This window comes from Candoia aspera, chromosome 18 (genome assembly GCF_035149785.1).
Source record: "Candoia aspera isolate rCanAsp1 chromosome 18, rCanAsp1.hap2, whole genome shotgun sequence".
NCBI classification, from domain to species: domain Eukaryota; kingdom Metazoa; phylum Chordata; class Lepidosauria; order Squamata; family Boidae; genus Candoia; species Candoia aspera.
In genome coordinates this window covers 8964822-8977788 of record NC_086170.1, presented here as the reverse complement: position 1 = coordinate 8977788, position 12967 = coordinate 8964822, and the positions used below count along the sequence as shown (strand labels likewise).

The window sequence follows — 12967 nt, the reverse complement described above, 5'->3', positions numbered from 1 at the left end:
CATCCAGAGGCTAACCAACATACCCTTTGCCTGCCAGGTTCAAATTGGCTGGCTCGGATTTGCTGTTGAACAAACGGAGGACCCCGAAGCCGCACGAGAGTTCCTGGGCGGCTGCGTCCGGCCTCCTGGCTGTGGCCACGACCTCCAGGACCATTAGGACGCTCGGATGATCCAAAGATGTGTGGAAATAAACGGTCTAGGAGGCAAGAGGAGAGAAAGGGTGAAATCTATCTAGCCTCCTTGACTTTCTACCATATTCAGGTAGTCCTCACTTAATGACCACAATAAGGACTGGAAAACTGGTTGTTAAGTGGTGCAGTGGTTAAGGGAGTCACCATGGGACCAGACCCAATTTTACAACCATTTTTACAATGGCTGTTAAGTGAATCCAGCTTCCCCAGTAGACTTTTTTTCGCTGGCAAAAAAGGTTGCAAATCACAATCGTGTGGCCGCAGGGCGCTGCAACTGGTCGCAAACGCGAGCCGGCTGCCAAGCGCCCAAATTGCGATCATGTGACTGCAGAGGCGAGTACCGATCGTAGAGCACTTTTTCCGAGGCCATCGTAACTTCGGACTGTCATTCAAATAATGGTCGTTAAGCGAGGACTACCTATATTTCCTATCCCGGCTTCTTCACAACGAAGATCAGGGACAGAAGATTAATCATCCTGGATGACAGCTTAATCCAGGCCTGCCACTCTCTTCTCCTCTAGCACACAGCTTCACGGGAACGCTACTGGGGATTTCTTTGTCCCTCTGGCTCAGCAACTTTTCTCCCAGTAGAAGAGCAGGCACCGACGTAACTCAGAAGAAGCCGATGATGCTTCAAAGGGCTGGTCGAGCCGCACATTGCCTTCTCTGACCAGCGAGGCAGCGCATGCCACAGACATCCCTGAGAGGTGCCCCCCACCCCACCCACTTGAGCATCTCCAGAAAAGAAGAGGCCTGCGAAATCTCTCTCATCGCTGGACTGTGCCCCCGTTAAGTCCCCGCCAGGCTCAAATGGAACTAACGGGTTTGTCGTGCAGCCCCACAACGGCCACAGGATCTCGCTTTTGTCGCAATGGGCGGGGGCCTCACTGCAATGCCCAACACTGCTCCCACTGGACTGACGCCCCCCCCTTTGCCCCCCTCTGCAAATGTCACGAGTTCAGCACATTGACTTCACGTGCACACGATCCAAGCCGTCGTTCATCCGTTTGGGCACTGCATGTGACGGGACCACAACTGAACGGCTTGGTTAACCTGGATTTATGGTTAAGTACAAAGCGAATATGGTGTCAAATCAACAACTTTATAACTTTGATTATGCTATGGTAGTCCTCGACTTACGACCACAGTTGGGAACAGAACTTCTGTTGCTAAGCGAGGTGATCGTTAAGCGACTCATGCCCGATTTTATGACCTTTTTTGCCATGGTCATTAAGCAAAGCACCACAACCGTTAAGTGAATCGCATGGCTGCTAACTGAATCCAGCTTCCCCCATTGACTTTGCATGTCAGAAGCTGGCTGGGAAGGTCACAAATGGCGATCACGCAACCCTGGGATGCTCCAAGTGTCATAAATACATGCCAGATGCCAAGCACCTGAATTTTGATCACGTGACCGTGGGGGGGGGGGGTACCGTGACGGTCATAAGTGTGAGGACTGGCCGTGTCACTTTTTTCAGCACCGTTGTAACTTCAAACGGTCACTAAACGAATGGTCGTAAGTCGAGGACTACCTGTACTGGATTCCTTGATTTGAAGGGAAGCTAAAGAGGAATGCAGTTGAATGGGTATCTTTGCCTTCAAAAAGTGATTTTAATGAACTCGTTGATAAATAGGATCTATAATTTTAGTACTGATCTAACCTACTGTTTCTTATCTGCAGCTTTGTTAGCTTGATACTATATTAACCAAGTAAGCTCTACTTGAAGCCCAGTAGGGATAATTATCCATACCTTATTTCCTGCTTTCTTTTATGTTCTACGTGTTTTTTTTAAAACTTATATTCCTTTCATGCACATTCTTTTCAATTACTAAAGAAAATTAATAATACGTTTTCTTTAAACAAAGGATTTCATTGCAGCAGAAACAAATGGAGAGAAGAGCTCCAGCTGGGTGGAAATTCCTGGAAAAGGAAAGGACTTGGCAAAAAGCATAATTGCAAGCAAATTTATTCTTCTTTTTATTATTTATGTGTTTGATGATTAGGAAGGGTAGATTACGGAAAGAAGGAAATTAGATTGTAACTTCAGAGAGAGGGGGTGAAATATAAATGTACTTGTAACGGCTGTTAAGAAGATTGGAAGCCGCTTCTTTATAACTTTTTCTTTTCTTTGTCTTTCTTTCTTTGCACCTGTCTTTGCTTACCACTTTACTTTCTTTAACTCTTTTTCAAAATCTGCACAGTTTTTATTCCCTGAAAATTTTCCTTAATCAAAATTACGTTAAAAAAACTGCCTAGTTGCAAGCAAGATTTTTTTAAAAGGCAGAAAAAGAAACCCAGTTTTGAAAACAGAACAATTTTTTTTTAAAGGGCACATATAGGGAACGGAAAGAGCATCTGACCGCAGAAGGACGAGGGCGTTGTCACCACAGCATCGGAGAGACTAAAGTTCGGAAACAGCGGATGGCAAAAGATGGTAAAACCCACAAAAAGTACAGGGAAGGCAAGCTAATCAACTTGGATTTGGGGTTCAATTTTTTCAGAGAAGGAGGTGTGTGAAAAGCCTCCTGGAGGCTCAGGAAACTGACCAAAAGATGGCCAGAGAAGATCTTATTTCCCTCTAACAGAGTTAACTCTGCAGGACCCAGAAATTGCTAACTGTCTGATTTAACGCTTTTTAGATTATCTTTCAGTAATCTTAGGAGAGAGAGGAAATTCAAAACAGGGAGAAGAAGGGATCGGGGAATCGCTGAAGAGAGACAGCCTGCCGTCCCCACTTCAGATACAGACCAACTCATAAACCGACAGGTTGGCGAGCGCCATTAAAACAATGCCGTAAGAATCAATACAAGGCTTTGCAGCTTCTTGCAAGCGCTAAAGTTTCTATACTCAGCTACCCTTGTGTTTTGACTGACTTCCTTAAGAGATTGGGGGGATGCTACAGATGCAACACACGTTGATTTCGGCACAGCTCTTGACAACGGCTTCCCCAGCCTTCCGACAAACAAGAGGGTTAGGTGTGGGCTGGATGGCCTGGCAATTGGGATGCAGAGCTGGCTTGGACAACCCTGTAAAAAAGTGCTCACTACAGGTAATCCTCACTTAATGACCACAATTGGGACCAGAATTTCTGTTGCTAACTGAAGCAGCCACTAAGCGAACCTGACCCAATTTTACGACCTTTTTTTGCAGAGGTTGTTAAGCGAATCACTGTGGGTGTTAAGCAAATCATGTGAGTGTTAAGTGACTCATACGGTTCTCCATTGATTTGGCTTGCCAGAAGCCGGCTGGGAAGGTCAAAGAAGTTGATCACGTGACTGCAGGACACTGAGATAGTCATAAATGCGAACCGGTTGCCAAGTGCCCAAATCATGATCACGTGACTGCAGGGATGCTGTGACAGTCCTAAGTGTGAGGACCGGCCATAAGTCAGTTTTTGCAGCACTGCTGTAAGTCCAAACCGTCACTAAACGAATGGTCATTAAGCGAGGACTACCTGTAGTCGTTCCCCCATTAATCTGGAGGGACACATCAAATGAGATTCCATTCAAGAGGCTATATTCTTCAACGTTTTTATTAAGGACTTGAAAGGAGAGGCGGAGAAAGAGCTTAATCATGTTTGCACACGTGATACTAACTTGGGCGGGATGACTGATAACCTGCAAGGCGGAAATAAAATCCAAAATGACGGTGGTAGATGCGGGTTAGCAGACTCGTGCAAGCTATGCTACTTCCCTACGGACTTTGGAAAGCTGGACTCTGAAGAAGCAAGACAGAAAGACTATTGATGCTTTTGAACCCTGGTGTTGGAGAAGACGCCTGAGAATAGCGTGGACAGCCCAGAAAATGAACAAATGGATCATCGAAGGAAGCAACCCAGAGCTCTCACTCGAGGCACCAATGCCCAGGCTCAAACTATCCTACTTCGGGCACATGATGCGAAGACCCACCTCCCTGGAGAAGGCTCTGGTGCTGGGAAGGGTGGGAGGAAGGAGAAGAGGCGGACGACCAGCAGTCCAATGGGGGCACCGCTGGAAGACTTGAGGGACCAGCCGGGGGACAGGTCCCCTGGAGAGAATCTATCTGTCTGGCCGCTAAGAGCCAACAGTGTAATTGATCAGTCGGATTAGGGAGGGCGACCGGGAACAGCAGGACGAACTTTTAACAGGGACACATGCAGAGTCATGCGTTGGAAAACAGAAATCAAATGCAGGGTTGTATCCCTGGTTTGGCAACGGTACTTGTGAGCAAGATCTCAGCACATGGGTTGATTGCACGTGAAACCGGAATCACCAGCGCGGTGTGGCTGCAAAAGCGGAGGGGAGACAGTCCAGAACCTTCACCGCTGTACCACCCTAGGCCGGCAACGGAGGTTGCGCAGGCAGATACGCTGGCCTGGAGGAGCTTGCTCCAAAAATCCGAGCACGGGTCAGCAAACGGGGGCATTCTTCCTCTAACGCCACAGAGTCCATATCCGCCAACTGGAGGACAGTCGGAGCATTTTAAAAGTCCTTAGATTTCCTTAGTACCCAGGACCCTGCGTGGCCTCTCCAAAGCCTTGACCAGGCCCCGTGAAATAGAAAGCTTGGGCGCCCCACCTCCTGCAGGTGGGACCGGGGAGCAAGCTAATCCTTCTGCGGGATTCAAGAAGGACAACAGAGCGAAGCATTAACCCATCTGCCTGCAGAAATAAACTATTCCTGTATTTTCTTTTTATTGCAAAAGGATGAAATAAGGCGGCTCAGGAATTCCTGAGAAGCGGGCCAGCCAGGCCAAGCGATGCCTGAATTCCTAAATGCACCGGGTGCCGCTTTCAAAGGGAGCGCCTTGGCAAGCGTCCGGCTAAGGCTGGTCTTCTTGGCATAATCCTTCCCATCAGCCACTCCCATCCACCTGAACAGCTGATATGGCCAAACCAGACCATCATTGTCGGACCAACTGTCCCCAGAAAGCAGATCAGGCTTCTTGTTATCAAGCCTGCATTGCTGAGACAGAGAGAGAGAGACAGACTTGCATGGTTGATCAAAGCTTGCTTATAATTTGTGCAAGACACTTAGGTTCATTGGACCAAGTGGCATAAAAGCTCTCATAACAGCAAATAACGCTGCGTGCACGATGGAAACTGCAGGGCGTGGTTAGCCGGATCATGGCCCAGAATGATAACTGCCCTGCTCTGGCTTGGGGCTCCATGACAGCTCGCTCCAGCTAAAAAAATAAATAAATCACATTTTGATGCAGGAAGAAACAAGGAAAAAAAGGCCTTCTCCAGGCATGCCAGAGTTCTGAAAATAAAATTCCATTTTCAAGAATCTCAGCTTCCATGTGAAAAGCAAAAAGTCTTTGTTGCCTTGAAGACATGCCTGAAAACGTGCGAGCCATTCCTGCTGGCATCCGAAAGGCACCAGAGTTGGTTAAACAAGAAAAATAATGTAGAATAGCTGGGAGCACTGACTCAGCAGCAGCAAATTGATCATGAAAAACAGCACAACTGAGTCAATCAGGAGACATAATTTGGGAAGGCACTTCAGGCCAGCTGTAAGGGAGATGCTTTCGTCTTTAGATCAAAGCCTACACTCTCTGGTTCAAAAAAAAAAATCAGATAAAAGTTAAAACGGGGGGGGGGGGAGCCCCTATGAGACCCAGGGAAGCTCATTCAGTATAGGCAAAACCCTGAGCTAGATACATCACAGGAGAAGGCAAATTCCAGCATTATGGCTAAATGATACGCACTGCAGAGAATGTATGTAACATTTGGATTGCCCAGGCACGTTACTTTAAAATGTCCTGGGTCTATCTTCATCCTTGGATGTGAGGCATGGAAGGTGCGCTCCAGAATCACGTCTGTTCTTCCTTCAAAAGCTCTCAGCCGCAGCCAGCCCCCTTGGAGACCCAGAGAGGTTCAAACAGCTTCCAACGTCGTGCGGCCCATGACAAAAATGAAAAGTGTGAAAACAGAATGACGCCGTCTCCCCAAAAGAGCGAAATCCTATTTTATCTTTGAGATACTCCCTTGGAGTTAAGACCTTCAGGTCTTGCAGCCCCTCTCCCCCAATTGACCAGGAGTGCAAATCGAAAATCTCTCAAAACAACGCTACTTGGATGACAAGGTCTGGTGTCACGAAAGAGGAAAATGGCCTACGAGGAAAGTCAGGTTATTACTTAAGTTTACACGACAGGTAGTCCTCGCTTAACAACCATTTGTTTAGTGGCAGTTCAGACTTACGACGGTGCTGGAAAAAAACAAGTTATGGCTGGTCCTCACACCTACGACTGTCGCAGCGTCCCCACGGTCACGTGATCACAATTTGGACGCTTGGCAACCGGTTCGCATTTATGACCGCCACAGCGTCCCATGGTCACCTGATCGCCATCTTCAGCCTTCCTGGCTGGCTTCTGACAAACAAACACAGTGGGGAACCGTGTGATTCACTTAACAACCACATGGCTCGCTTAATGCCCATGGTGATTCGCTTAACAACTGTGCAAAAAAGGTCATGAAACCGGGTTGGATTTGCTTAATGACCGCTTCACTTAGCAACCAAAATGCTGGTCCCAATTGTTTCATTAAGTGAGGACTACCTGTAAATGGAATTCCGTGCTCATCTGGGACCTCCTCTTTTCCTCTTAACTGCGGGCTCCATCCAGCATGCAGCTCAAAGGGTAAGCGTTGTCATTTGCCCAAATGAGGGGCAGACCACCCCCGATGACAGTGGGCCATCCGTCCCAATAAACCAATGTCCTAATTTGGTCAGTTGCAGGTGTGGAAATCTTCCGAAACGGGCTGGAGGATTATCATCGTGTGTGAAAGACGTGCACTGCGTCTGTCGCGCACGTTACCACCAAAGGGGGAAACAGCTGCCTCGTCCAGCAATTCACCATTTAGAAGACAAGCGTTGGCTGGTCTAGGAGGCCAGGACAGCTCCTCCCCTGTCCAAGAGTTTAAAAGATGCTCCCACCCACAAGAGGATGGCCGAAGGAAGTGTAATCGGTAGTTCGGCCAAGCCCTCGAACAGGTGCAGGCCAATTAGCATCGGGAGGGAATAATCAGCGATCGGAAGCTATTCATTAGCTGGAATACAAGGGCCAAGGGGGAAAAAATGACAAACACAGCTCAGGAAATTATCCATGCAGGAACCTCGCCCGTGATAGATGAGGCAATGTTCTCCTGCCCTCTTTGGAGCTGTTTATCTGGATTTTGACAGTTCATGACAAAAACAAACAACTTCCTAAAGCGCTCGCAAGGGAGACATCGTTCTTGTGGAAAAGAAGAATCGGAGGAAACGTTCAAGGTGCCGCAAGCAGAACCAGACGAAGATGCTACTTCCTCGACTGGGGCGAAACCAGCTTCTGTCTTGGGGTGGGAAAAGGGGAGAACCAAGAGGGTCACCAAGTTCCTAAGTCAGAAGCGCAAAAATCTCAATCCAGAAGCTTTCAGAACCCACCCACCCCCTTCTTACTTCATTTACTTCTTTTACTGTTTTTATAGCCTGCGCAAATAAAAGACTCAGGGGAGGGGGGGTTTCCAACGCATTAAAATTACCAAAGCCACAACAGTCAAGAAATTAAATCCTTTTTTAAAGCGATAAGAAGTCAACCGGCAATTAAGCAAGATAAATGGCTGTAAACCTTAATTAGGGTTGAAGGGACTTGAACAGATCTTCTAAAAACCATGAAGGAGCGAGCTTTATGGACATCTGGGGCACAAAGGTTGGGGGCCACCACAAAGAACACCCGTTGTCCCATGCACGTTACCCTCATTTCAGAGGGAGTGGGGACCCTTAAAGACTTGCCCAAAATGTTCTACCCAGATTCAATTCGGGCATGGCGATGATTGATGGAACCCAATGTTATATTGGCCTGGCTGTCTAGAGCAGCCTTTCCCACCTTTTGACCCTGGAGGAGCCCTTGACATATTTTCCAGGCCTGGGGGAACCCCTGCACGTCCAGGCTCAAAGACAGGCCAGAAGTTACAAAATTATTCTATTTGTTTCATGGGCAGGCCTGGATAGATGCACGAACAGGGTTCTTAAACTAAAAACAAAGAATGAAATGTACCCCTTTAAGGTGAAGTTGCCCAAATTTGAAATGATTTTTTAAATAAACCGTGATCTCCCAGGGAACCCCTAGGGACCTCTTGCGGAACCCGAGGGTGCCACGGAACCCTGGTCGAGAAACTCTGGTCTAGATTATCCCCAGCGCTCTGAATTGGTGGCCGGACTGGCATTGCTCGATTTCCACGGTTAGAGTAGCCTAAGAATTTCACCTGAATATTACCGAGAGCAGATTGGGCATTTCCAGCCGATCCATGGGAAAGGGGAACACCGGCAGGATCAAAACCTGGTTCGTGCTCATTCTACCCCAGGGCTGGGAGGCGGGTGGGAGGGGAAAATCGACCGGTTCAGATAAGGGTGGGGCATGGGGAAGCTGTTTTCCCTTCTGGAAATGTACAGAATGGCCAAGGTCTCCCACACTGCCCCGACCTGGATCAAAAACACGTTATTACGAATTTGCCCTACAAAGCAGGCAGCCCAAGGGGCTGGGTGTAGACTGATTCTTTATGACTTGAGCGTGGCCAGCGACATCTGGATGTTCCATCATAAAAATGCAAATGAAGCCGGGAAGATTTACTGGGTGTATCACTTCTGATTCATAAACAAATTGAATTTCAAGGTCTTAAGCCCACGTGAGGCCGCCAACACATGCTCCCTTTGCTTCCTCGGATTCATTCCTCACCCTGCTGGCTTGTTCTTCTGCATTTCCACCTTCCTTAGGCATCACAATATTGGAGGATCTAAGTCCTCTAGAACAGGAACGGGCATCCCGCGTCCTTCCAGATGTTGCTGAACCCCATTTCCCATCATCCGGAAGACCCCTAAAGCGAAGAAGCTCAAAACACAAGGCGCCACGGGGAAAACCAAGGATCGGGCCTCGTTATTCAGCAGAAACTTGTATTTCTTGGGGGAAAAAATGCAAGCTATTATGAAACCTGCACATAACATGCTTTATCTTAGAAGGAGCTTTCACTACCAGTGGGAGAAAGGGGAAAATGCCTTTTCTCAGACGCAACACTCGAGCACCCTCATCCATTATTCATTTCCTGCCGATCCATTTCCTTTTCCCCGTTCGGTGAATTTATTTAATTAATACCCATGCACTTGAAATACCTTCCTCTTTCCTACCAAGCACTTAATGAGGCTGATTTAATCTATCAGCTGAGCTGAAACTCATAAATAATCGATGAGGGGCGTTTTAATGGGATCCGGGGTGCTTTGCAAAGACGAGCAGCCTTTTTAACTCTATATAAATAGACTGGATCCGGCCTAGCCACAGGGAACCATCCCAAGGCACCGAAAGTTTGCTATGCAATTTGAGCCTCTGATCCATCTGCCATAGCAGGGTGTCTGCAGGTCAAAAAAGTTAAGATGACGGCTGCGATGGGACAGTTCAAGCGCCACCCTAACTTTTTGGATCCCCCTGTGACCACGCCCATTTTGAATACTGAAGGGGGAATGACAGGGAACGCCCTGTCTACGGGGGGCTCTCCGGAATGATGCTTTTATTGAGATTAAGACTGGCCTGCTGTTTTCTTGGAAAAGGAAATCGGGCCAAGCAGCCAACCGGAACGCGACGGGGAGATGCAAGGCTGCTTAGACCCAGGGCAAGTTGAGCGTGCCACGGAATAAAACTTCTGCGGAGGGTCTCCGTCTCCCCATTTGCCTGCCAAGCCACCCACTGGCTTCTGATGGCCTCTGCTTTCAGCAGCTTCTTTGCCTCATTCCTGGAGCAACACTGCCCTCTGCCGCCTCCCAGCCAGCCTAGTGCATCTCACTAGGCCGGCGTTTCTCAACCCTGGTGGCTTGAAGATGCATGGACTTCAGCCCCCAGAATTCCCCAGCCAGCAAGGTCTGTTAAGGGCCGTTTTGTACATTTCCAGAAGGGAGAACAGCTTCCCCATGCCCCACCCTTATCTGAACCGGTCGATTTTCCCCTCCCACCCGCCTCCCAGCCCTGGGGAAGAATGAGCACCAACCAGGTTTTGATCCTGCTGGTGTTCCCCTTTCCCAAGGATCGGCTGGAAATGCCCAATTTACTTAATTAATACCCATGCACTTGAAATACCTTCCTCTTTTCTATCGAGCACTTAATGAGGCTGCTTTAATCTATAGGGGTCTCCGCCTGGCTGGGGAATTCTGGGAGTTGAAGTCCACACACCTTCAAGCCGCCAAGGTTGAGAAATGCTTTGCTGGGCCAATGACATCATGCTGCCCCCAGCATCTCCCACCTGTGGACTGAGAGGATAATTAGGAACCACGCAGAGAAATTTCCCAGTTCTAAAGAACATTCTTTTTGGGGGGGAGGGTGAAGATATTCTGCAGGGAAGAAGGTAATTTTAGTGCAGGGTGGGAGATCTCCCCTCCTGAGGGATGCCCCGTCCTTTCTCTCCCCCCACCCACTCCATCGTCTGCCACAGAGAGAAGGCATTACCCTTCCCCGGCTGAACGGTCCCTCGCAAAGGCTGGGTTGAAATTAGGTGACCTAAAATAGGGCACCGTGACAAATTTTGGGTTGGGCGGCAGATGCTGCAAACAAGGAAGACGTGGGCAGAGATTCCCGCGTGCCTGAGGAGCTACTGCCAAGAGGGGGACACGAGACCCAGGATGGAGGAGGACAATGTTGGTTTACCAGGACTCAGTGTGAACATCCCAGGACTGATGGGAAGGAAGATCGTTCAGGAACCTGGCCATCTCCCTCTGGCTGGATCACGGAGCGCAAGAGATGGCGGTCACCGAAGCCTGACTCTGTGCTGGTTTTAATGAAGGAAATGGAGAAGGGAACCTAGGGCAACGTCTTGTACTTTTGACGGGGGGCCCTCGCAGCCACAAATGGTCGGCCGGCAAGCAAAACTCTTTGGACACTTAACCCCCAGGACTCAGAAACACACCTTCGAAGTTTTCCTCTTTTTTCCAAATTAGGAAATTTCTCAACCAGGGTTCTGTGGCACCCTTGGGTTCCGCAAGAGGTCCCTGGGGGTTCCCTGGGAGATCGCGATTTATTTTTAAAAATTATTTCAAATTCGGGCAACTTCACCTTAAAGAGGTACATTTCATTCTTTATTTTTAGTTTAAGAACCCTGTTCATGCATCTAGCCAGGCCTACCCATGAAACCAGTAGAATAATTTTGTAACTTCTGGCCTGTCTTTGTAAGCCTGAATGTGCCGGGGTTCCCCCAGGCCTGGAAAATATTTCAAGGGTTCCTCCAGGGTCAAAAGGTTGAGAAAGGCTGAGTTAGCCGGTTGCTGAACGTGCAAATAGACGTGAGACAAAGGTGGGAATTGGATCCACAGCTCTCCAAAGCAGGAAAGTAGAGGCATATTCAGGAGGCCATTCAGGGAGAGAAAGAGGAAGACTCTAGACTGGGAATGCCTGTGGCCTGCATTGGCAAAACAATTGAGGAGGAGGAAATGAATAAAAAGCAGATAGCTGCAGAAGAATTGAACTTAATAATTAAAGAGTCTTAAGGGCTGGCTTTTAAATTTTAAGGCCTTGAGCAATACAGTGTCAGGATTTTTCCCACTCCAACGTCTACCTGTTTTCGTCCAGGGTAGAGGAGGGAGCAAAAAATTGGTGACTCTAATTCCAGAATCCAAGAAGGGACGCAGCATGCGTGATGCTTCTTCGGGCATTAATCAAGGAGTAAAGCAAGGAGAATATGCACCTGCTGGGACAATAACGCCACCCACTGGATTGTGGTTAGAGACATCCTACTGACAGCGTGAGAGCCAGTTTGGTCTAGGCGTTAAGGTGCTGGGCTAGAAACCAGGAGTCTGTGAGTTCTAGTCCCGCCTTAGGCATGAAAGCCAGCTGGGTGACCTTGGGCCAGTCACTCTCTCTCAGCCCAGCTCGGTGCAATGCAGACTAGCCTCCTCCTGGTGCACCCCGGGCAACATGTCTTGTCACAGCTTAAGTCCACACATCTGGCTGCTGAACCTCACAAGGATTTCCCAGCAAGAAAAAGCAGCAGGAACACCAAACTGCTATGCCATACGATTAAAAAAAAAAACTGACAGCGTTTGCATCATCAGTACCGACAGCTGGCCGAGTCTTAGCCGTGCGACTTGACAGTCAGAGCGATGACATTGTAAACACCTTGCCTAACCTGTGGTTCAATGTTTCCTCACCTGGGAATTCTGGGAGTTGAAGTCCATGCATCTGCAAGCTGCCCAGGTTGAGAAACACCAGTCTGGGGTTCCCATTCTGCTAGCAGCTCTCCCCATAATTTTGGGGGAAGAGGGGAGACCCATCAGACTCACGCGCCTGTGGCAGACAAAGTCAGGCTGGTCTGTGGAAGAGAGGCATCTCCCCCAGGTGGGTTGGGACCGGAACTCGCAGAATCCCCAGCCTACGTGAGCCACGGCTCGCCGCCACGCCCTTACCTCGTTGAAGACCACGGAGGGGAGCTGCCCCGGTGCAGATTTTAGAGGCCGCGTGGCGCTTCTCCAAGTCTTGCCGAAGAAGTGGTGATGGGCAACGTCAACGAGGGAAAGCCTCAGCTGGAATTCCACGTCCGACACGTTCTCCAGAGCTTTCTGCCAAGAGGAGGGGGAGAGTGAGGCAGGAGAGCACCATCAACGTGGGGTGGGGGGAGAGGAGCAGCGGGAGATCTCCAAGAGGGAGAAAGCAAATTGCATCTAGCTTATCGAACTCCTGGCTGCAGCTTTTCCAATATCCTGGAAAAGCAACGGACACGGATTCCCCTCGGTGACACATCTGGCTTCCACATGTGCCCCAAACCAGTGTTTTGCGACCGCGGCAAGTT

The 12967-nt window shown here is 48.9% G+C and overlaps 1 protein-coding gene across 1 annotated transcript in view; it reads right to left on the bottom strand.

Annotated features, from left to right (window-relative positions):
* Window positions 1-12967, bottom strand: part of NPHP4 (nephrocystin 4) — an 87758-nt gene that overhangs the window by 70317 nt on the left and 4474 nt on the right. Inside the window, exons 2-3 of the mRNA XM_063317712.1 lie at window positions 12585-12737; window positions 24-196 (exon numbers count right to left, since the gene is read on the bottom strand). Of these exons, the coding sequence (XP_063173782.1) occupies window positions 24-196; window positions 12585-12737 (326 nt within the window). The remainder of the gene's footprint in view (window positions 1-23; window positions 197-12584; window positions 12738-12967) is intronic.